The sequence below is a fragment of the Carcharhinus amblyrhynchos genome, chromosome 6 (assembly GCF_965287045.1).
Source record: "Carcharhinus amblyrhynchos chromosome 6, sCarAmb.v2.hapA, whole genome shotgun sequence".
NCBI lineage: Eukaryota > Metazoa > Chordata > Chondrichthyes > Carcharhiniformes > Carcharhinidae > Carcharhinus > Carcharhinus amblyrhynchos.
Window position 1 is genome coordinate 7,677,765 of NC_137329.1, and position 27,426 is coordinate 7,705,190.

The 27,426-nt window shown below is 39.2% G+C and overlaps 1 protein-coding gene across 1 annotated transcript in view; it reads right to left on the bottom strand.

The window, feature by feature from the left end:
• Positions 1–3,718: 3,718 nt before the first annotated feature.
• The window catches only part of lgr4 (leucine-rich repeat containing G protein-coupled receptor 4), a 120,545-nt gene continuing 96,837 nt past the window's right edge, over positions 3,719–27,426 (bottom strand). Inside the window, exons 7-17 of the mRNA XM_080189878.1 lie at positions 26,833–26,901; positions 25,020–25,091; positions 24,853–24,924; positions 22,192–22,263; positions 20,874–20,939; positions 14,303–14,374; positions 13,374–13,445; positions 12,934–13,059; positions 9,851–9,975; positions 8,040–8,114; positions 3,719–5,970 (exon numbers count right to left, since the gene is read on the bottom strand). Coding sequence (XP_080046004.1) covers positions 4,694–5,970; positions 8,040–8,114; positions 9,851–9,975; positions 12,934–13,059; positions 13,374–13,445; positions 14,303–14,374; positions 20,874–20,939; positions 22,192–22,263; positions 24,853–24,924; positions 25,020–25,091; positions 26,833–26,901 — 2,098 coding nt within the window. The 3' untranslated portion in view covers positions 3,719–4,693. The remainder of the gene's footprint in view (positions 5,971–8,039; positions 8,115–9,850; positions 9,976–12,933; positions 13,060–13,373; positions 13,446–14,302; positions 14,375–20,873; positions 20,940–22,191; positions 22,264–24,852; positions 24,925–25,019; positions 25,092–26,832; positions 26,902–27,426) is intronic.

Genomic DNA, 27,426 nt, shown 5'->3' on the forward strand with positions numbered 1-27,426 from the left:
TCCCACAGACACTGGCCCAAATCCATGTGTCTGCACAGCAAACAGTGATAGTCACTGAGCTGTCATGTTGCCCAGCGTCTGGTCCAGTTTAAGCACACACTAATGACATGAAGCACTAGGCCACTCTCGAACATTCAAGAGCAGCCCAAGTACGACCCATTGCATGTATGCCCCTCGTCGGACAACAAGGCGGACTGACTTAAAACCTGTGAATTAAAAGAGAAAAACATTATCATACCACATCCTTTTACATTACCAGGGACGTCCCAATGCTAATGAACCATATTTAAAACAATCTCCTATATCCTCTCATCTCCAACCCACTCATTTGCCTGTCTCAGTTACTCTTAAACAACTCCAGCGTGCCTGCCTCCACCATCTTACTTGGCAGAGCATTCCATACCCCCACCACCCTCTGTGAAAAACCTCCCCCTAATATCCGTGTTATACCTCTCCCCTCTCACCTTAAGCCCGTGGCCCCTCGTACTGTGCGTCTCTAACATAGGAAATAGCTTACCTCTGTTTACTCCATCTATACCCTTCATAATCTTATATACCTCTATTAGATGCCCCCTCAGTTGCCGTCTTTCAAGGGAAAACAGCCCCAATTTGCTCAATCTTTCCTCATAACCCAGACCTTCCATACCAGGCAATATCCTGGTAAACCTCCTCTGCACTCTCTCCAGAGTCTCCACGTCCTTCTGGTAGTAAGGCGACCAGAACTGGACGCAGTACTCTAAATGCGGCCTAACCAATGTTCTATACAACTCATCAGCTGAGGGAACAGATCCACAAAAAAATACTGTTAATACCGTGTAGCTCAAAATACTTTCCAAAGCCTGCTACCAATAAAAGTTTTACAAATACATTTAATCCACAAGCAGTTTTGTTCTGTTGTCACTCCCAACATTCAGATGTTTGGGAGTTTCAATAATACTTGGTTTTTGTCTCATTGGACTGTTTACATTGGTTCGCTTAAGGAGCAATAAGTTATGGGAGGTACGTTGAGCACATGGAGGAATAAAACATAAGCCATGGCAGACAAGAGAAGTCCAATGACAAAATTACCCTGCTTTACCCGATTATCTCCATGATGGTTAGAATGGGATTGATGAGATGAAGATGGCAAAAACAGACAGGAATGGCATGGGAGGGGTGGTTGAGATGATGGAATTGATAAAAGTGTGGCAAAATGGTAGGGTATTTGATAGAACTTGTTCAAAACTACTTTGTGCTAAAAATGAAGATTCACGAAATTGAAATGAAAAAAGTTTGAGAAAAGTTGACAGGTGGATTAAAAGAACACAATCAATGTTGATTCAATAGACAAAGATTAATAATCTATATCCTCCAGAGCTTCTACAGTCTAATGCCAATGAGCATAGCACCACACACATTTAGACTCAAGGCAAGAGAAGCTACAGTGCTGCAATGAAACCTTAAATCCTAAAATGAAGATTTTGTCATAGAACAAGATTGTAGTTAGGAAACTGTTCACTTCAGTGACAGATGCTGAAATTATAACAAGCAGGTTTCAAGGCTAATTGCTTATTCCGTGAATAATATTGATCCCAACAGAAGTAAACTACCTGCCTTTTAAACTCAGGATGAAACAGTTCAATTAAGAGGAAGCAATGACATGGTGGTGTTATCACTCGACTATTAATCCAGAAACTCAGCTAATGTTCTGGGGGCCTGGGTTCGAATCCCGTCATGGCAGATGGAACTTGAAATCAATTTTAAAAAATCTGGAATTAAGAATCTACTTATGACCATGAAACCATTGTTGGAAAAACCCATCTGGTTCACTAATGTCCTTTTGGGAAGGAAATCTGCCATTCCTACCTGGTCTGGCCTACATGTGACTCCAGAGCCACAGCGATGTGGTTGACTCTCAACTGCCTTCCGAGGGCAACTAGGGATGGGCAATAAATGCTGGCCAGCCAGCGACACCCTTGTCCCACGTATGAACCAAAAAATTACTGTCCTATTATACGACTATAGACAAATCTCTTGACAAAATTTATATTTCTGTTCCTAAACCGGTTTTACACATGGACAGCTTTATGTAGCTTTACTCAAAGTGAGAAGTTTTGATTAAGTCTTCAGTGAAAGAATGTCTAGAAATCCTGCAAAGTAGTAGCACTGTGCAACGGATGTTGATTCAACTGCAAGAGGAATTTTTTGAAGGGTGGTCCCTTTGGGGTGCCCTGTATTCGTTGAACCTCACTCAACCAATACATAGACTGCAAAAGACAGCACCTATTTAAAGAATGAAAAGGAGTTTATTTGCTAATCCATGCATCAGGAAAGAGAGAGAGAGACACAGTGATTGGGAGTTGGCTGTCAACTGTAATGTTTTGCTGGTCTAGTTAGTTATCACCAAACCAAGGCTTTGACTTGTGTACACTTGACATGGGATTATTTTGACCCTGCAGAATGTTAAATATCTTCTAGGAACATTCAGAACTTGAGAAATACACCACTTAGCAATATAAAACATCCGTTTCCAATACCTAATCAAGCAGATACAATAAACTTGTCTTTAAATCAAGTGTTTTGTTGGGAGTAATTAGATAAAAGTTAACAAATGCAGAAAATTCCCCCTCCCCCCCATCATATGGCATTGGTCCACAAACAAACAATCTTGAACTTGAACTCAATTATTAATGTAAAATAGGCTGAATGTGTACATTATTTGACACATAATTAGGACTTTAGACAAACAGCTTTCTAAAAGATAACCCAAAATAGCATCTCACCTTGGCTCTCATGACATCCTCAGTTCACCACATAACTATAATTTCTATTTCTAGCATCACTCTGGATGTCTTTTTGCTCCTTTATTCCTGTATTGTATGTCCAAATATAAATCCCAAAATTCCTGTGGCTGTTTTTTTTGTCGTTTGAAATGGTTTTGCCTGTCAACACACGTGCTTTTAGAGAAATATGCACGTCTGATGCACAAGATGTTTTCCCACACAGGGTTCCCTCCAAATTATATTCTCTCACATTTATATCGCAGCCAGGTCGCTGCCAGTTAGATTGTGGCACCCCAAGTCCCTTTACAACAGCCCACTTCGCTATTTTCCAAAGCCTCTAAGCTTTAAGCAGTTAATTTTGCCACCCAGTGCTGATTCTTTCCATATGTCATTTCCAAACCTTACCTAATTTAAGCAGTATCCATTTATACATCTCTTTCTTTCCTGTCCTTTCATCAATATCCTTTCTGTGCTTGGGCAAGCGGCAGGTTAAATTAAACCCTTAACTTTCTAAAAATGATACACAAGACGGTATCAGAAAGTGAAAACAGAGCACCACCTGTACAGTGAGGGGAGGTCGGCAGAACTTCAGGCACTCACGCCACACTTAGTCAGCATCACTTTTATGCTTCTACTGGTAAAAGCACCCTGGGGTAGTTGGAATCAGTAGAACAAGAAGCTCCGGAAGGTAGTGTTTAAAAAGAATGACTGCTTTGACAGTTAAAATAAGTGCTGGGTTGTAAGACATGTTCAAACTCCTCAATTCCACCAGCAGTCAAAAGAATCAATGTCTTACAGGAAATTCCCTTAAATTTTATGTGATTGCAAATGTTGGATAATGTGTGGCTTTCGTTACAGCATTAACTAATTTTGTGTTATTGGCTATATAACCACAGTGAAGTTAATCTCTGTGAATTATTTTTGTGGTCATAAACTACACAAAATTGAAGGCGGAAAAATTTTAAAATTTTTACTTGTGAATATTTTGGTTTAAAATTACAATATTAATAATCCATTTCACAGTAAAAACTACAAAAAGTTACATTTTAATATTGATTTACAAAGATTCTGCTTTATTTTTATAACATGGTGATAATGTACATCCAAAATTATTTACAAGACAAGAACTGTTAAAACCATGTACTGTATATAGACCACAAATCGGGTAAACAGCTACTTGGTGGTCAACTTTATTTAAGAGGTAGTTACCATTACTTAAAATGAGTACATAAAAGAATACCCCTTTATATTTTAATCCAATAATTTACAATACAAATTTGAAAATGTGTCATATGCACAGTATCTACAACCCATTCCTGAAATGTCAGTTTTGGAAGTATTTTTTTGGCATCTCCTACCCTCCTGAGGAACTACAAGTGATGAATCCAAAATCTGGTATTCACATTTGTTTATGCTAAGTGTGTGGAGCTTCTGTTTATTCTTCAGCGCAGGCAAGTGTTAAGTTACTCAGCAGGGAATATGCTGTGAAGAAACAGCAATACAATCTGGCAGTGAATTTTCCAGAAAATGACATTTAACCGTAAATATAAGCAAACAGCTACTTAAAGGACAAAAACACAGCAAAATTAGATGACTATGAGGCAGAATGCACCATAAAAATAGTTGCTATTTTTAAAAATAAATCTTTCTTGTCAACAAGTTTACATACACCATTGTAAGATTCTGTAGTTATATAGCATACACACACACACACACACACACACACACACACAATTAATCTGTTTGGGTAATTCTCTTTTTGTAAGAACAGATGGCTCAAAAACAAAACTTGCTGAATGTGATTCCCTTTTCTTTTGACAACTGTCAGACTGAAGAAAAAGTGCTTCCCAGAATAAAAGTTCACACAAGGAAAAGTTGGATTGTTTCTTAGTGTTCATACATGTACCTTCCTGGCATTAAATCTTCTGCAGTTAGTCTTTGATCCTTGGAATATTATACGCATAGTGAACCAAAGGAAATCCCCGACTTTGATAGAAGCAAGCCCTCCCACAGGCCTGTACTTGGTCGGAACTATCCGAAACAAAGGAGTCTCCCTCGTCAGCATATTCTGAATGAGCAGACTGGGTCCCACAGTCTGACCAGTAGCCGTTGGGCCGCTGGCAAGGCACCACAGCCAAAGCTGGGCAGCTATGTGACTTCACTAAGTGTTTGCACGTTGAAGGTTTTGTCAGTAACAACGACTCACAACAGTCACAGACAGAGAGATTACCCTGTAGGTGGGTATACATTCCGCAGTCATAGAAGAACTCTGGTGTCACACAGCTGCTTTGAGCATTCACTGTAACTGCAACCGACTTGTCTTTTTGTTTTGGGCGCCATTTCAACATGTTCCAGTCATCTTTGAATCGCGGATTGAAGAAAACATACAGGACAGGGTTCAGGCAAGCAGGCAACGGAAGGAAGATTAGTGTTACGGACTTCATTATTTCAGGGCTGATGGAGATTGCACTGATTAGAGGTGCAAATGAGAAAAAAGCAACAGGACAGAAGAAAATGCAGTTGGTGAAAATTAACCAGGCAACATGCTTAATCATACTTGATTGAGAATTTTCTGCAAGATCCTCTTTTTCCAAGTTACAGTAGAGCTTTGTGTAGACAACTGCCATTAGCAGGAAAGCTATTGAGTTTAGCAACACCAGAGTTACTGTATAACCCAAGGAAGGAGACTCGCCAGTGGGGAAGGGCAAACAGAGCGGAGATGCTGAAAATTCTCCAATATGAAACCATGGAAGGCAAGCTATCACTGCAGCAACCAAGACAGCAAAGGCAGCAGCTATCTGAAAGTGCACCAGCCGATGGCTTTTCCCTTTTTTGATTAGGTCGCGGGTGGTCAGAGTCCGTTCAAAAGATGCCAAGGTGAGGAAGAAAATGGATGCTTCAGAAGAGATCATGGCGAGGAATCCAGCAACTTTGCAGCCACTTCCCGTCTCCCACCAGGCACCAAATCGAGCAAAATTTCCCCAAGAGACAGAATCTAGAATAGTCAGGGTACCAGTATATACTCCCATTAAGAGATTGGCTGCTGCAATCAGACCGATAAACAGCTTTGCAGAAGACAACGGTGCACATGATGCGAATGTTGTTACGACCACAAGAATATTGAAAATAAGCGCCACGAGGAAGATGAACCACACAGTCAGACGAATCATCCAGCTTCCCAGCAAATGTTGGCATGGCTTGAACGCACCTAGTGGAGACAAAACCAAGCCCATTACTAAAAGACAATCGCTTTACTGAAGTAGGTTTGTTGACACATATACTTCTCAAGCAGAAACTGCTCTCTCCATTTAAGAAAACTTGCATGAATGTCTAGATACAATAGGCCCTGTTCTGCATCATCAGCAGACTGTTTTCATGGAGACACTACAATCTTTTTGTTTCATATTCACATGACGTGGGCGATGAGAAGGTTGCTAGCTTCCCCCAAATGCCCTCAATCACACAGCTATAGGGATGCTTGCACAGTTGGTTTTGCTGCTTGTTACCTATTAAACTATGCTTGCTCCAGGCAGGTAATTATCCTTTCAGCAGCCTTACAGAACTGTCTATTTGTTTCAGTGGAGCTGCTGTATTGCATTCTTTCATTATGCTTAGACGCACTGAACCTCTTGTGCAATTGTGCAATAATTGAACTTTTTAAAAAATAAGGATTTTAATGGCTCAAGTAAAATTAATGCAGCACAGCAGACATTATCTATGATAATAACTGATATTCATTTATTTTCCCCTCCTCCATCTTCATGCATTATTGACGTTTTAAAAATAGTTGTCCAAGTGCTGGCAGTGACCATTGCCTTTTATGGGAAATGTACCACTTTATTGACAAAAGTTTGCAATTATATTTAAAAAAAACCCAAAATCATCATAAATAGAGGAGTGAAACTGAAATCCTGGTCACAAAGAAGGACTTTGTGAAGAGATGATAGAAATGGGGGTAGAGGGAGATCCAAAGAGTGAGGTCAAAGCAGCTGAAGGCTCATCCACCAATGTTAGACTAAAGGGTGACTGCACAGCAAGCAAATTGAAAGCTCCGTACTATTGATTATCCTTAGATGATTACGTGGAAAATTGAATGAGTTTTGTCTGATATATTTATTATGAATGCTCCTTCTTGGATCTATGAATGATCTGCAGAACACCAGTGTTTTCTCAGTTTAGCTTGACAGAAGTGTTGTTCTTGTTGGCATAAGAACATGAGTAGCAGGAGTAGGCCACCTAGCTCTTCGAGCCTGCCCCGCCATTCAATAAGATCATGGCTGATCTGAAGTGGATCAGTTCCACTTTCCCGCTTTCTCCCCATAACCCTTAATTCCCTTGTCTGCCAAAAACCTATCTACCCATGTCTTAAATATATTCAGCGAGGCAGCCTCCACCACTTCAACGGGCAGAGAATTCCAGAGATTCACCACCCTTTGAGTGAAGAAGTTCCTCCCCAACTCCGTTCTAAACTGCCGCCCCCCCCCCTCCCCGCCTTATCTTGGCAACCTCAAATTCTGCACTGTGGGGATTCTACAGATGCTGCTCTCGAGTTAGCTGATCTGAACATGTGCGGGAATAGAAGCATAACCGGCTTCAATGACTCCAGACTCCCTTGTTGAACTAAATTAATTAAATGATTATTTGTATGTGACAACAATTGTATTGTGCTGTAAACAGCATGAAACTGTACTAAGGTAATTGCACCTGCTGCCCTTTGGAGGTGAAGGAATTAATGAAACAGTTTTAGATTACTTCTCAGTATATCCCTTCGAGAGTCTATTTCCAGACAGCTAGTTTAAAATGCTCCTTATTATACTCAGACCTTAGAACCATTAAATCCCTATAGTGCAGGGAGAGGCCACCTGGCCTATCGAGTCTGCACCGACTCTCTGAAAGAGCATCCCACCCAGGACCCCCTGCCTTACTTAGTGCACTTACCAATGCTAATCCCCCTAACCTGCACTTCTTTTGCACTGTGGGAGGAAACTGGAGCACCCGGAGGAAACCTACACAGACATGGCGAGAAATTGCAGACTCCACACAATCACCCAAGGCCAGAATTGAAGCTAGGTTCCTGGCTCTGTGAAGCAGCAGTGCTAACCACTGTGCCACCCTTCAACTATTTCAGTCTAAGAACAGAAAGGGCTCCTAAGAAACAAATCAGCTTTAGAAAGAATGAAATCAGAAAGAGGAAATTAGCATTAGGAAACTTTCTTGAAAGTATTCATCGACCAACACATGCAAGGTAGCTTGAACGTGGAAATTTGTGAATAGTACCTGAAGATGGAGTGCAGTGCACTATGGGCTGAGTCTTTGCTTCTTCATTTTTAATCTCATCATCAAAACTCTGACCTAAAGAAAAGACCATAGAAAGTTTGATGACTCATTGCTTTGATACTGCACACAAACATTGAAAGAAAACTCATTGCAAACCAGTTATTTTGTAGAATTGAGCTTGCTAGCTGAAGGTCAGCCATGTTCAGGGTGAATGATGAAGCAGGCTCAAGCAGCTGTATGGCCTAATCCTGCTCCTATTTCTTATGTTCTTGTGTGCTTATAGCAGAGGATACAGAAGCTTAGCCTAGTTCTGATAACTTTCATCCAGAGTTCTGATGGGAGTTGGTTCAAAGCATTGCAAAATCCCATTCAGATATTTTCAAGAAACACCCAAAGCTAGATCACAAAAGATTGGCGAAATAAAATTAAATATGGATACTTTTTAAAAAAAGGTAATGTGAAGAGCACCAAATTACAAATCTGCAGGCATAATTTTGAATACCATTTTGGCATGATACAATAGAATAATTGCCTAATCATGGCAATCAATTTCTATCAACTGTCTTCAATAGACTCAAGACAGGAGGTGGAAAACACCCACAAAGGTAGGAAGCTTTGGGAATCATAGATTCAAAGTTACCTTCTTATTCCAAACATGCTACGTCTCCAATCACTCAAGTTGCATCCCAAAATATTATATCTTGAAATCCTAACCTTAAGGTCAAATAAATTTGACTCAGCTACACAAGTTAGATATATTTTAACCAGGTTATAAGATTGAACAGCGTACAACAATCTTTAAAGGGGAAAAGACATATAATTGACCCTTAGCACAACAAACAGGGGGTAGACAGCTGAATCTTTGGCTCTCCATCCTTTCAATAATGATGACAGCAGCGGATAATTTATGAGTAATAAAAAAAAACACAAAATACTGGAAACTTTAAGAAATAGAGGGTTTGAAAAGTCTATCTAATCAGTTTAACCAGTAAGTTGTGGTCATATTTTTAGACCCTCTTTAAAAATTGCTTTCTAAGGACAACAATCCGTCAACAGAAAAGCTGAGGAAAGTGCCTCACCACCTCAACTAGTCAACATTTTCTAGGTGGCTATTTAGTAGTGCTTTTGTAATGCAGCCTGTCAGTTCCTTTGTATCCATATAAAGTTAAAGTTTATTTACTGGTCACATGTAAGGCTTAAATTAACACTGCAACGAAATTACTGTGAAATTCCCTTATGGTTTTGTCATTGATGATCACCTGAAATTGGTCATTTACCTTTTAGACACAGGCTATGCAAATGTTTGGTAGGGCGGCATGGCAGCACAGTGGTTAGCACTACTGCCTCATAGTGCCAGGAACCTGGACTCGATTCCCAGCTTGGGTCACTGTCTGTGTGGAGTCTGCACGTTCTCTTCGTGTCTGCATGGGTTTCCTCTGGGTGCTCCAGTTTCCTCCCACAGTCCTAAAGACGTACTGGTTGGTGCCTGGCCAAGCTAAAGTTTCCCTCAGTGTACCCGGATAAGTGTGGCGACTAGGGGATTTTTCACTTTAATTTCATTGCAGTGTTAAGATGTGCGGGTGAGGTTGATTGGGCATGCTCTATCGACCCTAATGTCCAGGGGATTGGCAGGGTAAATGTGTGGGGTTATGAGGATAGGGCCTGGGTGGGATTGTGGTTGGTGCAGACTTGGTGGGCTGAATGGCCGCCTTCTGTACTATCGGGATTCTATGATTCTTAACGTAAGCTTACTTGTGACAAAAGTAAACAAACTTTTTAAACTTTAAACTAAACTTGTGAATCGAACTTACCAGTCTTCTTCTCTGATGGAGGAATACTTGCTTCCTGACTTTTGTGGCCTTCAGTATTTACAGCTTGATAAGTATCAGAGTTACTAAACGCACAGCACTGATAGGCATAGGGAACCATCAATGTCCTGTAAAGAATACAACAGTACAAGCTTGCTTCAATGGAAAACATTTTCATATTTTAATAACTTGATTTTTTTAAATATTTTAGTACTGGGTGCAAAAACTGGCAAGTATTCAGTACTTAAGAATCAATTACTTCTCCAGACTTAGGCACAGCATTTGTTATGCTTCTAAAATGTTAGTCTATACTTATGATTAGGTAAGTTGGTTTCTATGACATTCTCAAAGAGTTATAGGTAAGAACTATAGGTAAGACTAATCAGGCAGGGAAGAATGCTATGGGTCACTGATACTCAGCCATTGAGTTATGTTCTCCTTTAAAGAAACACTAAGTTGATAATCATTCTGTGATTAGCTGTGACAGTAGAACAATGCAAGACAAATGTGCGTTGGTGCAAAGGCATTAATCAAGAACAACTAATAAAGATATTTTGTTGTTCTGATCTTGCAATTAGGCAATTAATTTTGAATTACAAACTACATTTGGACATGAAGTTTGACATTCAAACATTTAAAACAAATCTTTGCAATAAAGCACATAAAAGATTTCAAGTTAACTCAGGCATAGACAATAAATGTTAACTGAACTACTGCAGACTTTGTACTTCACACATGGTGTAGTACAGGAGCAATGCAGAAATGAGGGACAAAAGGAAATCTGTAACAAAAACAACAGTGCTTACAAGATTACCAAGTAACCAATTCAGGGGCACTTGCCAATGTCACTTGGTGACTGTCTAGGTGGTTAATACAAGCAACACAAGTTAACGTATAATCATGGGCTAGAGATCATTTGGGCCTGCAGATCATTTGGGCCTGTCATGTCCAGGTTTTCAGCTGGAGCTAACTATTTTAGTCCTATTTCCCTGTATCCTTTTATATTATTTTTCAAATGCTTAATTAATTCCCTTCTAAATTAAAGTGTGTGGCTGAACTGCTATTTCTGAAAAAGCACATCCTTTGTTCTATTTTGTTAAATGTCTCACCTGACAGTTCTCAGTCTACATCTCTTATGAGGTAAAAGAGAAATTGCCATAACCCCAAATGACCATAGGCTGTTATAGGCGGTAATTTAACCTGAGGATCACTATACCTTAGATGAGGACCAAGATTGAGAAGGTGGGCCTTCATGAATAACCTCTTTCTTCTTATTACTGATTTCTCAAACAGCAGAAACAATCTTTCTCACACATACAAAAACAGAAAATGCTGGAAAATCTCAGGTCTGACAGCATCTGTGGAGAGGGAACAGAGCCAAAGTTTCGATGGATGACCCTTGGTCAGAGTGAGTATCAGACCTGCTGAGATTTTACAGCATTTTCTGTTTTTGTTTGAGAAACAATCTTTCGCTGTTAACCCGTCCCAAAATTTTATACCATCTGAAATCACAAGTAATCCAGCTGAAACCAAAAGTCATGTGAAAATGTGGTCACAAATTCACAATCTGTTACTTTCTGGCATAGCGTCCTCATTTAACACCGAAGGTCTGAAAAACTTACAGCATGGCAAAATTATGGCAATGTAAAATCTGGTATCTTGGTTACCGCACAGAAAAAGAAAATTAAGCTAACACTTAAACCTTGTTGTTCTCAGACTTATAAAAGCAAAATGAAGATGTTGACCAGAATTAAAAATTTGCATGAATGTTGGAAGGGGCATAGGAACAGAAGCAGGTTCCTGGAGTCTGATCCACCATTGATATTAGGTAACGCTGTTCTGCATCTTAATTCAATTTTCTTGCCTTTGTTCCATATTTCTTAATGCCCTCGGCTAAGTAAAATCTACCAACCTCAATTCTGACATTTTCAACTGAGCTAGCAGTACCTATTTTCAGGAGTGTGGGGTTTGGAAGGGTGGGAGGGGGAAGAGGTCATTGAATCCTACAGTGCAGAAGGTGGTCACTCGGCCCATCGAGTCTGCACCAACCACAATCCCACACAGGCCTTATCCCAATGCATTCACCCTAACTAGTCGCGCTAACAATAAGGGGCAATTTAGTATGGCCAATCCTACTAAACCGCACATCTTTGGACTGTGGGAGGAAACCCACACAGGCACAGGGAGAACATGAAAACTCCACAGAGACGGTGACCCAAGCTAAGAATCGAACCCGGGTCCCTGGCGCTGTGAGGCAGCAGTGCTAACCACTGTGCCACCCGATGTTCTAGACTCCCAGAGAATTTTGCATAAAGAAATGCTTCCTGACCTCACCTCACCCTCGCTCTTGAAGATCTCTGCTTTAATTTCAATGGTATGTCCACTGGTGGGGCATTCCCCCAGGTGGAACAGTTTCTCTCCATCATGCACTTTAATAACATGGGATAAACGGCACAGAAACAGACCATTCAGCCTAACCAGTCCATGACAGCATAAAGCATAAGTGTAAACACTTCAATCACTCTTAGTTTTCTACACTCGAAAAAATAAAGGCCATTTCTATGCGACTTGTCACAATTTAACCTCTTAAAATTCTGCTGAAGGACAAAATATTTCTCCGTAACCCCCAAGGTGCAGCACCATGAACTAAATGCAGTAATCAAGGTAAGGTATAACCTCAGGTATGTAACTGTAGGCCTCTTGGAGGGGAAGTTCCAGGCGATGGCATTAACATGCATCTGCTGCTCTTACTCTTCTAGCTGGTAGCGGTTGAGAGTTTGGAAGGTCCTGCCTAAGGAGCCTGGGTAAGTTCCTGCAGTGCATCTTGTAGATTGTACGCATGGCTGCCACTGTTTGTTAGTGAAAGAGGGGGTAAATGTTTGTGGGAGGGGTGCCAATCGAGTGGGCTGCTTTGTCCTGAGATGACTGTCCTCCAACCACTAGAATCATCTTCCTTTGCACCAGCTATGACTTCAACCAGCAGAATATTTTCCTTCTGATTCTAATTGACTCCAGTTTTGCACATAATAGTAACATTAAAATAAACTTAAAAATCTAAAAGTGACCAGAGAACACAAACAGCAAACCTGAGCTTTGGGAGGTCCTCTGCTATCAGCAGTTCCTTTAGGTCACCATTCCCAGAAAGTTTAAGTTGATTCAGACCTTTTAGCCCAGCTGTTGGGAAATAGCTCAACTGATTTGAACTCAAATCTCTGAAAAGAGAAGAAAACATGTGAACTATCGCATTTTAACTGATAAACCTGGCATAGTGTGCTACTGTAGAAAATCTCCCAAATAATTATTTTAAAATGCTAAAATTACAGTATGTTTGTTGCTTTGTATACTAGATGCTAATTATGAAAAAAATTAGAAATGATGTTCAGACTCGTGTTGGGAAGAAAAGGTCAAAATTAAAAATATAACTTGCATAAATCAATCATCTAATACGAAATTCCACATTATAAACCATTGATCATGATGCAAAAATCAACATAATTAAGTGGTTGAAATGATCTGAGTAACTTACAAGTTAGTCAATTCAGTCAAAGATATCAATGCGTTCTTGTGAATTACAGAGATCTGGTTTTTACTTAGGTCACTGTAAAAAAAAAAGGAAAAAAGATCGTTTGCATATTATTTCAAAAAGGGGGAACAGATTTGCATTCAGATCTCATTAAATCTGACAGCAAGTTATTACTTTTACACGTCAATAATTATGGCATGTTCCCCATACCAGAATGGTACAGTGGTATAATGGTAAGCACTGCTGCCTCACAGCACCAGGGACCTGGGTTCAATTCCCAGTTTGGATCACTGACTGTGCGGAGTTTGCACACTGTCACTGCGTCTGCATCAGTTTCCTCCAAGTGCTCCAGTTTCCTTCCACAGTCCAAAAGACATGCTGGTTAGGTGCACTGGCCATGCAAAATTCTCCTTCAGTGTACCTGAACAGGTGCTGAAGTTTGGCAACTAGAGGATTTTCACAGTAACTTCATTGCAGTGTTACAGAGTCATTGAGGTTTACAGCATGGTTAGTGTTAATGTAAGCCTACTTGTGACACTAATAAATAAAATATACTGCCCCTACAATTGTACTCATGTCACGTTCAATAATTACTATTAAATACCCCAAGGTATAATTTTCTTGAGATGCCACGGCCAGAATAATTTTCCTATGTACACATTGCAAACATTGCTCGATTAGAAAGCTTCTTTCAGACACAACATTCCTATCCAGCATTTCAAACAAGACTTTGATACCTGCACAAATTAAAGTTCAATCAAAAAAGACAATGATCTGTGTAAAGACATCACAGCAGAAATCTACAGCCATGCTTACAGTTCACACCTCCACTTGGAAAGAGGATGTTTAATCTGTCACAAATGATGAAAGTCTGGATCAGGCTTTGGCAAAATGAACTAAATAACTGGGGAAAATGCAAATTGTGTACTCACAGCAAATGCAGAGAGACCAATCCCTGGAACGTGTCTGTTTTTATCTCTTTGATTTCATTATGCTTCAAGGAACTGCGGAGATAATTTTTTTAAAAAGTGAGATTGGTTCAAAATCTAATGGAAACACTTGCTCTGGAATTACATTTATTTATCAAGAAAAAGATGGGAGAGTGATTTAGTTTTATTGTTCTGTTTGCCTTATGCATACACCCAACAGGCCATAAAAATGGATTAATAACTGGTCAGTTCTTTACAATTAATGCTAAATCTGGCTTACTGTAGTTTTCGTGACAATAATTGGATGGTGGTTAATATATAAAAAAACTTGCATAGTCATCTTTGCAGCAGTTAAGGATCAAAGTTATTGTACACTGGGTTATTACAATTATTTTGGAAAAACAAGGCGGCTGTGATCATTTACATTTGTAAATTATAAGGGTAAGAAAAACTTGTGCTTAAAGTACTGCCACGTCCACAAGACATGAAAGAGATTGCAAACGATTTAAATCAAATCGTATCACTTATTTAAAAATTGACTTTGTGGGACCAAAAAGCATTGCTGCTGCAGGTCATGTGACTTGCAAACTGGCTACAGCTCTAGAAACTTCCAACAGTAATTACAGGACGAAGCTCAAACCTCATCTATGTAAAATCTCACACCTATCATTGTATGGACCCATTACTATCAATGAAAAAGGGAAGCATGGATGGACCCATTACTATCAACAAAACAGGGAAGCAGCAGACTGTTCATCTTCTCCAGCCTGGAATTATGTTGTCAGGTGTAGTGCCGGGGGCAATGCCCAGACGTGACCCTCAACCCCTATCCCCTGGGGAGCTGTTATACAGGTTCTGTTTGCTAGTCCCCCATTTATAAAAACCTGGTGTAAACTTCGCTGACATGGCATCATGTCATTGGCAGGAGGTGGGGGGGTGGGGGGGAAACCACACAAGGATGGAGGACAAGGATGGAAATTCCACCTCCCCCAGATAGAAACCGATTATTAACCCAAAACTGACTCAACAATGGGCAACACCACATGATCCAAGATCCTTTGACTCTTGGAAAGTTTTAATGTTACATTCCTAGGCTTCCAGGGTAGTTTGTTGTTAACATTCAGCCTGTCAACAACAAAGCAGACTCCAGGCTGACAATAACGCCTGGCTCAAGTCTAAGCCTCCTCAAAGTTTGGTTCTCTGGAATGTTCCTGCCATTGCCTGTACAGTGGACCAAGTCTCTGGACAACAAGCTTCCTGCATCATCACCGACGTTGAAGGAGTTTGCCAACTCCGATCATCAGTTAGTTGAACTCGCCTGAACTTTAACCCCCACGTAAAGGAACCCTCTCTGGACTCTGACACCCTGAACTCTTAACATTCACATGAATTAATGTTCCCAGCTTTGCATTTTTTGGTTCAAGTTATTCCTAATTGTAAAAGTCTTTTCTTTCCTATCTACTTGTGTGTGTGTGTATATAGTTGCGATGACCATCCCTCAGGTTTGAGTGTATGAATAAACAATACTTCTGATTTAAACCTAAAGTGAGTTTGTTGCGAGTCACTTTCAAATTGGCTTCTCAAACAGGGTATGGAAAAACATGTTGCAATCTATTTCAAATTAATTTAATCAATTACTATCTAATCAATTAAACATCTCTGCTTATGGACGGAGAGAAGAAAAATAAAGGAGTTCAAGTTTGCCTCTTTCCCCTGGCCATAACAAGAGGCAGCCAAGTTTATAAAATCTGAACCTTCTAACTGGTAATTAATGTGAGAAATAAGAGTTCTTCGCATGCTTAAGTTGTCCTTTACAATAAAGCTTCAAGAAGCCTGGTTTTATTTTAAACCGTAGGGGATTTTCACAGTACTTTCATTGCAGTGTTAATGTAAGCCTACTTGTGACATAATAAATAAGTCTTTGATAAATATGGCTCGCTCACATTTGCTATTAATCAATTCAAATCCCACAAATTCTATTTGGAGCAAAAGCACACTGCTTTCACAAGCCACATGCCGCAATAGCACATGCCTTATTAGTACAGCATAAATAGATTTCAGTCATTTTTGTATACACTTTGATACAGATCATGGCTTTCCAGATAAGCCAACATTTGAACTTAAAGCTGTGTGCCAGTTGAACTTGCATGGTACACCATTTCACAGTATTATTACTCACCCTTCTTGGAATTAGTTTTGAATGGTCAACGAACAGTAAATAAGTGAATTCACGTAGCTTTTCGTAAGTAAATGTACTGAGTAGAACTGCTGTTGCAAAGCTGGATGACTGCATGTGTCTCAGCTTGCCTCCAGTTTCAGCAAAGGGATTTAATAGATGTGTAAGGCTGTACAGTTCTACTAGCCTAAAGCAAGTAAAGTTATCTTGGCAAAGAAGGTAGCCATTTTGTTTCCCCTCCCGCCCCAAGAAAAGTTCATAAAAACAATACAGATAAGGACTGGTGATGCCTACACAAAACTGCGAATGCATAGAAGGTGCCTAGATTGAATGGGAACCAACCAAAAAGTGTGTAATAATTTAAGTCCTATGATAAGACAATATCTATTACATTGCCACATTAACCTCTTTGTTACATTAGTATAAACAAATATTCATGAGCACAGCAAGCCAGTTATTTAAAAAAAATCTCAACATTCCCACTGATATTTATCCTTTTTGTCTGCACTCCTTACACCTGCTTAAAGAAAGGAACTTGAATGAAAGCCGAAACCAGCAGCTCTTTGTAAACCAATAACATTTCTTAATCTCTTCAAAAATGTCAAAATATAAACTATAAACCACAACAAAAACCAGAAGAAAATCTAAGTGAAATGCCAAAAAGCACACTCTGCCTATTCATAAAAACTCAAACTCTTACATTTATACATAAAAATATTCTCCTATAAACCACGTCAGGAAACAATTAAAGGCTATGGGCAACATAGTGTGCCGAGATTCATCCCACTAAGTACCTAAAAAACTGGAAAATCTCCCTTCTGCCGCTTGTTGGGTACTTAGTTTTGTTTTGGGAAAACCCTGGATTATATTCCCCTCGCGAAAGACGTCTCATCACTCCCAACAGCTACCAAACTATGTGGCAGAAATACACAATTGTAAATGGCAGGATAACAGAATGCCCTGATATACTACGACCCGTGTACTCATATCAGGCACCTGAATGTGGCCTGGAACACTGAGAACCAAGATAGAGGCTGAATTCACCCTAAATGGGTTAGCTCTTCAGTTTCTAGACAGGCTGGCATCATAACACAAATCCTGGATTCAACTTCAAGCCCGGTAGTTCTGGTAGAGAAAGCCTGCAATTTGTAAAAGTGTTTTTTCCACCCGGAGGAGAATCTGAACACAGAGCCACCTATCATTTTTTTCTTAATTCTTTCACGGGATCTGAGCATCTTTGGAAAGGACACTATTTACAAACATACATTCGGTTCCTCGAGTCTGCTCTGTCATTTGAGAAGATCATGGTTGATCTGATTATAGCCTCAGCTCTACTTGCCTTTCTTTTCCCACATCCTAAGACTTCCTCGCCAATCAAGAATCTATCTCACTCAGCATTTAACATCTAATGGCCCAGCACCCTCTTTTCTCTGGGGAAAAAAATTCCACAGACTAATTATCCTCAGAGAAAAATAATTCTTATTTGTGTCTTAAATAGAAGACCGCTAATTTTAAAATTATGTACCCTGGTTCTAGTCTCTTCACAGGGGGAAACATCCTCTCAGCATCCACCCTGTCAAGTCCCCTCAAGATGTTACATGTTTTAATAAGATCACCTCTCATGCTTCTAAACTCCAATGGATATGGGCCCAATCTGTTTAACCTTTCTTCATAAGACAACCGCTTCATTGCACAGATCAGTCGAGTGAATCTTCTCTGAGCTGCTCCTAATGCAATTATATACTTTTCTTAAGGACGGAGACCAAAACTGTACACAGTACTCCAGATGTAGTCTTACCAACGCCCTGCACAACTGTAGCAAAACTTCCTATTAAATTCAGTAAATGACAACATTCCATTTGCCTTCCTAATCACTTGTTATGACCCTTTGAGAAGGGGTAAACTGGCTCACTTCTATTCCACCTTCTTGGCTGGTAACCACTAAGGTTTTAATTTTATTTTAATAACAAAAAGCCTTTTCCAAATCAGAATGTATTTAACTAACAAGCTGTGAACAATAGGAGCCAAACAAGGTTTTCTTGAGTCAACGGAAGAGCAAATTTATTAACTACTAAATTGAGAAAAAGAACAAAAGTGTGACATCAAGCATTAATCCCTCATGTAATCATCAGACACAAAGGGGAGTTACAAAAGGTAAAAGACTATACGATTAAGTGTCCTTTGATTGTCCTTGAGGTAAATTTTAAATGTTGCGACTGAACTTATCCATCGCAGTATTGGTTTGCCTAGTCTAAATGTTGGTTAGAACCATCCATGATTACTGTAGCACCCTTGGTACTTGCATTGCTATTTTCGGTTTAATACCATGCCCTATCTTACCACTATTGTTTGGAGACCTAGACAACATAAGAACATAAGAAATAGGGGCAGGAGTAGGCCAACTAGCCCTTCGAGCCTGCCCCGTCATTCAATAAGATCATGGCTGATCTGTCGTGGCTCAGTTCCACATTCCCGCCCTCTCCCCATAACCCTTAATCCCCTCTCTTATCAAAAACCCATCAACCCGCGTCTTAAACATATTTAGCGAGGTAGCCTCCACCACTTCAACGGGCAGAGAATTCCAGAGATTCACCACCCTTTGAGTGAAGAAGTTCCTCCTCAACTCTGTTCTAAACCGCCCCCCCTTTATCTTGAGGCTGTGCCCCCTAGCCCTACTATCCTTTCTGAGCGGGAAGAGTCTCTCCACCTCTATCCTATCCATCCCATTCATCATCTTATACGTCTCAATGAGATCTCCCCTCATTCTTCTAAACTTCCACAAATGTTTTTGCTCCTTATTGATTCTTAGCTCCAAGACTGATTCTACATTTAGATTTTCTAAACCAATATCCCCTCTCACTGTTACACCAACGTTCCATGTATTCAGATCCAGTGCCCTTAGACTTTTTACTATTCTTACACATCTGATTTTGTACTATGACCTATTTGCTCTAGCCCTTGTTTCCTCTGTCTTCCACTTTTGCTTTCTACTCTTCTTTCATTTCCCCCCAACTTGTCTTCCCACCCAGGTTCCCATCTCACTGTCACTCTAGTTTAAACTCTCCCCCACATAATTCCTGTGAGCACGTTGGTCCCGATCTGGTGCAACGCGTCCAGCTTGTACAGCTCCCATTTTCCCCAGAATGTCTCAGGAATCTATCCTCCCTCCTACACCATCAGTTGCTGCAGAATTCCAAGCCTCTGACCTGGTCTTGCAACCACAGTATTGATGGGGCTGGTCCAGTAACATTTCTGTTCAATGGTAACCAGTAACAGATCAGGCAGCCTCTGGAGCCGGAGCCCCTACTCAACAGGAAGGTAGCTGTGACAGTGCCCATTATTGTCGAGGGTTTTCCTGTTCCGGCTGACCGTCTTATCCTTTTGGCTCTTATTTCCAATTTGTTACCAGCTACCTACTTCAGCAGTGTCCACCTCAGAAGATCAGCAGCTGAACTGTCAAACACTAGAGAGATTTCTATTTGCATTCCAGCCTCAGGAGCCTAATCTCTAATCTGTGAGCTATGATTTGCTAACTAAAATAATCTAGAACTAAGTATGAAGCACATTCCACTGAATTAAAGGGCTTAATTAGTTACAATCAGCAACATCGATAGAGAGTTCATTTTGTGAAAGACATACAATCAGAGTGTGATAAAACAGCTTGCAACATTTTCTGCCTGTTCACAGTTTGATATTGCAGCATTGGAATAATGTTCATTTTATTCCAGAAAAAGCTTTGTGCAGATCATTGCAATATTGAATATCAAATTCTGTGAGAGAATAACATATAATTAAAAACACAAATGTTTTTGGTAATTCACACATTCTTCCAACTTCACTCTGATTTGATTTATTATTGTCACATGTATTTGTACATATGTGAAAAGTATTGTTTCTTGCGTGCTATACAAAGCATACCATTCATAGAGAAGAAAAGGAGAGGGTACAGAATGCAATGTTACAGTTGTTATTTATTTTAAACTGTTGTGCAAATATTAATTTTTCCATTTGTGGTTGATCTTGTATGTGATCTGTTTTGGCTGAAAGAAGACTTGCTAATCTGCGTTCCTAAAAGCTAATTAACAAAATATATTACAAGTTTAAATATGCATGCAGTATTTAAAGTTACAAGATGTTGGACACATACATTTTTCAGCTGATGACACCGCCTGTGCGGCATCTCTTTACTGACTCTCAATTCCCAAAGGGAATTGAGAATGTGCAATAAATACAACCCTTGCCCTTCTCACATCTATGCGGTATTTTCATTTTTTTCCCTCTGCACTCCTTACAATGTTTCAACCACTTTAATCATGGGTTTGAAAAAAGAAAACTTGGGATTGTCAGATTAACAGAGAAAAATAACTTTAATTTTGAATTTTAAAAATGCAAACTTACATTTCTTCTAATGCTGAACAACCCTGGAAACTTGGTAGCTCCTCTATCTGATTGTATGATAGGTCCCTATGGGAAATAACACATTAAGTAGTCAAATATATTTGAAAAAAATACATATATTCCTCCCCAATTATTGAAAGTCAAAAACAATTTGGAAATAAACTGCAAAGTTCCAACATTTGTTAACAGTTCAAGGAAACTGGGAACAAGTTTTCAATTCACACATGAAAGAACTGTATTGGAAATGCTCAATAGCTTAGGGATGGCACGGTGTCACAGTGATTAGAACTACTGCCTCACAGCAAGAGGGACCCATGTTCGATTCCCGGCTTAGGTTACTGTCTATGCGGAGTCTGCATGTTCTCCCCGTGTCTATGTGGGTTTCCTCCCACAGTCTAAAGATGTGCTGGTTAGGTGCATTGGCCATGCTAAATTTCCCCTTAGTGTCCACGGATGCATAGGTTAGAGGGATTAATGGGATAAGGCCGAGGTGGGATTGCTGTCAGAGCAAACTCGATGGGCCAAATGGCCTTCGTCTGCACTGTAGAGGTTCTATGAGCTTAGGCAGTATTTATGGAGAGGCGAGAGTGTTAACATTTCAAACTGACCTGTCATCAGAACTGAAATGTTAACATGGCTCCCCCCTAGAGACATTGACTGACCTACTCTATATTTCTCTCCTTTTCTGTTTTTTAATAGATTTCCAGCAGTTGCATCAGTTGGCTTTTGTTTCAATTTATAAATATTCCAGCTACCCTTGCTGTAAGAACATAATTTCCAAAAGGTTCATGCAAGTTCCTTTTAGTTCAAACGTAAAACATCAAATAATAAAATCTTGAACGGTTTACTACGTTATTGAACAGAAAGGTTGCTAATCTATTACTTTGTTAATAGACAAAGCAAATAGAATGGTCTATCTATTTGACAGATCTTTACCAAACTGGGGTTATGAAAGACACTTCAGATCTGGTTGGTGACTTAGCTGCCTTCAATTCTGTTCTACACAGTATCACATTCCACATCATTTACAGCACTCCATGACTCAAAGTGCCAAATGTCTCAGCTCCTCCTCGACAAAGGGTGTGTCAGAAACCTCAACACTCATCGCTGTGACCACAGTAATTACGAGACCATCTTGGCTTTCAGTGCGACAACTAACCCAAAGCAATCAATGCCCTCCTTAACTTTGGTCACAAACACTCATAACACTTAGAGGTTTATAGTTTTGTAATTGGTATAAAAACAAAAACATTTTAAACGCTTTTCACTTTATACATCGATAACTAAGATTGAAGCGATGATAGAAGCCCAAACTTACAAAAATCTAAGCATCTTCAGTTGTTGACACAAATCAGGTGGGATTCTGCTGATCCTGGTTCCTGTCAAGGTGCTAAATCACAGAAATATACCGTAATAAATATTAATATACCTTGTTAAATTGGTAAAAGCAGAGAACAGAAATATTGGTACGATAGCCCCGAGTTCCTTTTTCATAATTGGAGTATCATTATTAAATTAACTGGCTCTCTCATTAATGCCACAGGTCAGAATGTGGGGACTCAGGAGTGACAAGCACTGATGACCAACTTGGTCACAATTTTGAATCCACCATACAATCTGTTGAATAAATATTCTACATCAAACTATTAAAAATGCAAAATAAATATTTTTCAAAAATTATTTCCAAAGTTGATGTAAAAGGAAGTATCAGAGTAATATCAGTCTTTTCTGCATCAATGTGTAAACTGAACAAATTAAATAAATCTAAACCAGCAGTTCCCTGTACTTGCTAGCGGTTCTAGGAATATGATAAGCTAGCAGCTATAAGTTGGTTAGGTTTATGGTAAACTTATGTTTTTTGATTATATTTAGAAAAGGAAGTGAAAATATCTAAATTTTCAATGATGGTCTAAAGTCTTCACACTAAAAGGTTCTATATAACAGAATTTTGCAGTACAAAAGATGGTCATCTGGCCTCATATGCATGAGGCTATCAAAGCCTTATACACTTAGTCTGACTTCTGCAATTTCCTACACAAGGATGACTTAAATCTAAATAACATTTCTAAAGTAATAAAACATTCTAAGGCATATTATAAAACCAAGCCAAAAGAGGAGTTATTAAACCAGGTCACCAAAAGCTTTGAGATAGGTTTTAAGGAATGTCTTAAAAGAAGAAAGCAGGGTGTAGGCAAGTGGAGAATGTTCAATCACAATCCTGACTTATACTTTGTAGGTGCTGGATAGGCTCTGGGGAGTCACAAGATGAGCTATTCATCACAGAATAACTGGTCTCTGACTTGCTATTGTGGCTCCAGTATGTGACAGTCCCATTCAAGTTTCTGGTCAATTGTGACTCTCAATGTTGACGGTGGAGAATTTGACAATGGTAATGTGAGCTGGATGTTGGAGGAAGTTACTTTATTTGGCCACTGTCATTGCTGGCACTTCTGTGGTATGAACGTTACTTGGCACTTATCAACTCGAGCCTGAAAGGTGTCCCAGTCTTGCTGCATGGGAATACTGACTGATTTAATCATAAGAGCAGTTGGGGATGGCTTAATAAAATGCTAATAAAAGGCAGCAGACAACAGTTATGTAATGTCCTGGGATTATTACAAGCATCCAATTTCTTTTCTCATATAGTAGACAGATATGCTGCTTGTGTCATGCACAGTGGTTATTTGACAAGAATCGGCCACGTACACAGTACAAGTATTTTAACAGAGCCCCAGTTTCATTAGCCTTTCTTCTTCTCAAGCCTTCAATCCATTTGATCATTTTAATAAATTTCTTCTGAAACTTCTGCTTGGTTTCAATGTTCCTGATAAAATATGACAGCTAAAACTGGACGTAATTTTGTATCTGTAGCTTAATGAACAAATTGTGCAGATGTATCACTGCTTTTTCTGTTCTAGAAATATCTTAAGGACAGGATGTCAATCACATTAGCAATAGCACTATTCTTTATTTATTAGCAAGATAACTTATGATACTGGTGGCAGCACAATAATTGTTATTTCTAATGCAGCTTCAATGCATTATACTGAACTGGTCAGTTGGTTTGATGAAAAATTCAAGATAAATAAGGTCTTACATTAGCATTTTGTTAATTATTAAAGTAAATGTTTTATGCATCTTACAATTTTCCACAGAATATTCAAATTTGGCAAATACAAAGATTATGTAAACTCTGACGTTAGTTGCAATCTAAATGTTCTATCCTCAGATATATTTAACTTTTCCAAAGTCTTGTCATATTTTTAAACATTTTGGAGTAGTTGGCATAGCCTTATTGTTAGTCAGTTTTTAACTTAAAATGAATGAGGTCAAAACAGCATGGAGATATGCCATAAAGTCGACCATTAACAATCCTTTATAATAGCTGAGCTTTACTTTTAGCACAGCGACTTTACAGAGCGAGCAGTTGACCAGAAGTGTCTCATGCCCAATCCTTTGACTGTGCTAACAAAGCAGGTCTTAGTAAAGATGCTAATAACACCACAAGTGGCCTCAAAATGCAAGAGATTTGGAGACAATGCAGGAAAAATCATCGAAAAAGCCCACTATTTATTGCCACACAACAACTCCCAACTACATGGATGTCTGGTGAAACCAAGGTTGATCTGAGCTGTGTTGCTTCAACTATTAAGCATTGTAGTCTAGACTAATGTGATATCTGATCCCAAAACATAAAATGTGTGACAGCCTTAATGGCCTTCACCTAATCTACCTGAAGTTCTTCTGTAACTTAATACTTCACCCAAAATCGTTTGTTCCTTTGCTGCATCGGTCACAGTCCTTCAGCTGTCCAAGTTCTCTCTGGAATTCCTTGTCCAAGATGCAACGCTCCTCTCTTCCCTTTAAAAAGTTCCTCCCCACGCAAGTCACCATCAAAATACTAACACTTCGTAAGTCATGTCCATATTTGATATTTATGTACTCATCATTTTGTGACAATCCAAAAATGCATACTTACAGAGACTGGAGTTCCGACAAATTTTGAAAAGCAGAAATCCCAACAGATGCGATTGGGTTATCGTACAAGTGGCTGAAATATAAGAAAATGGTTGGTTAACTTATCGGGAGATGAGCATGAAGCAAAAACATCAATAGAAGTGGCTCACAGGGCAGAGTTCTACTTACATTGTCCTAAGCAATGGATTCCCACTGAAAGCTTTATCTGGAATTACTGCAATGTTGTTACTGTGGAAACCACTGCGCCAAGAAGCAAAACACAAATCAGTTTTAAGCTCATTAAAGTCAAAACAACACCCTATGCCAAATATTTGACAATCTCCAATTTCTAGCTGATTACATTTCAAAATTTGGACAACCAGATTTTTCTAGCTTATGTTTAACAGGTAAAATGAACCATAAAACTGACAATTTAATCTGACTTGGTAATTTAATCTGTTTTCAACTCAACATTTTAGTTTGATGTTTTTGGTCACAGTCTTTCAGACAAACAATATGAAGGTTTAAACACGGTTCTGAAATACACCAGATTACAGAAATTGTTCGCTGACTGGGCCAAGGTTCACCTAGCTTCAAATCTACCATCCTGTTAGTTGCACGATTCAGCGATAACAGGTCATGGCAAATTACCTTATCAGTCTACTACAGACATAGATATGAGGGAGTTTTAAAAGTCATTTTTTGCTATTTAATAACTAGGTTACTCACAGATGGTGGATTGACACTGGTTTAGAATTTTCTTTGTGATAAACCCTTTTTTTATTCATTTGTGGGACATGGGTGTCACTGGCTGGCCAGTATTTATTGCCCAGTTGCCAGAGGACAGTTGAGAATCAGCCACATTGCTGTGGCTATGGAGTCACATGTAGGCCAGACCAGGTAAGGATGGCAAATTTCCTTCCCTGAAGGACATTAGTGAACCAGATGGGTTTTTTCCAACAATCAACAATGGTTTCATGGTCAACAGTAGATTCTTAATTTCAGATACTTTTTACTGAATTCAAATTCCACCACCTACCATGGCAGGTTTCGAACCCGGGTCCCCAGAACATAGCTGGATTTCTAAGATTGATAGTCTAGCAACAATACCACTGGGACATTGCCTCCCCCTTTTCAACTGTATTAACAAGTTATCATTGCTACATATATCAAGGAATATTAAAGCATTTTTTAAAAATTCAGTTTTAAAATGCTGCCCAATTGCCCTGGTTCATGTCAGATTTTATATTCAGTGATATGCACATGGGCTTGAGTGGAAACTTGGGGAGATGAACCACATTACAAAATAGATATAAATTTGGGCACAATGTGCTGGAATTGCTCATTGGACACAAAGTCTATCCTAAGGTACACTTCTCCATGTACTCGATGGTTATTTGTTCTCTGTTCCATATAATCTTCTCTCTTCCAGCTGTACATGTTCTTGTATGGACAGTGCAGTACTCGCTCAAGTCTCTGGTATTAGACTTGAACCTTCAACTTTTTGACACAGAGGTAAAAGTGCTACCAATGAGCCTTGGATGACAATCAAGAAGATTGATCTATTCACGTGATGAGACAAGGAACATTTATTTAAGACACCTTGCATTTTTATATAAGAACGTGCATATAAATTGAGTGCGTATCATGAGCTCTCTCTCTCCCACCCTAACGGCCTTAAAGAAATCAACCAGTAGTAGCATTAAGATCCAAGGCTTGTCAGGGAAACCTTTGGGCAATAACAAAAGACTGGAACTAAACAAACTGTCATGTGTGCAGCACAGTTCGCTCAGCTTTAGCATCATTTAGCACAGTTTCCCTTGAGGTCACCTGAATAAGATAGGAAGATGTCTCTTAATTCAACTTTCATAGTAAGTACAGTAACCAGAAACTGTGCTCAACTTATCAACTCATCAAGTAATTTCCCAAGGTCTGAAATGACTGGCAAACAGACCGATGGATAGCTTCAAGCGCTAATATAAATTCAGGATTTTTAACTCACAGCTCTTTCAGATTCCGAAGGGACTTGATGGCTTCAGGAAATTCCATCAGGTTATTGTAGTTCAAGTCCCTGATGATTGAACACACAAGAAGCTAAAAAAAAAGCTAGCAATTCCTATTGTTACACATTTTGTGAACAATGACTAATGAAAACTTTAAAAACACACACATTTTCACCCAGGTGAACTTAGCATCAGAGTTCAATTCAATTGCTGATAATGATTCATGCATCACGGAACAATTATAATAAGTTTACCCTGTACAGACAGTTCTGTTGCAATCACAGTCAATCCACAAATATCATGCATAATTAAAACTGGATACAAGTGCAGCTAATAGATTGGAACTTTCAAATGTTTTACAAAAAGTCTAAAACAGAAAACCAGAGTTAAGCATCATTGAAAGCATGAACAAAATACCACTGCTAAAGATCAGACATGCAGAAGTGCTTCCAGAAAATTGAGTTCAAAGAATAAATATATTTAAAATGTGAATGGAAGTGAAAGTAAATCTCTGCTGGAGATGCACAATGTTATGAAGTGTTGCCATAATTGCACAGCCCATTCTGACAAGCTATAAAATCTAAAACTACCAG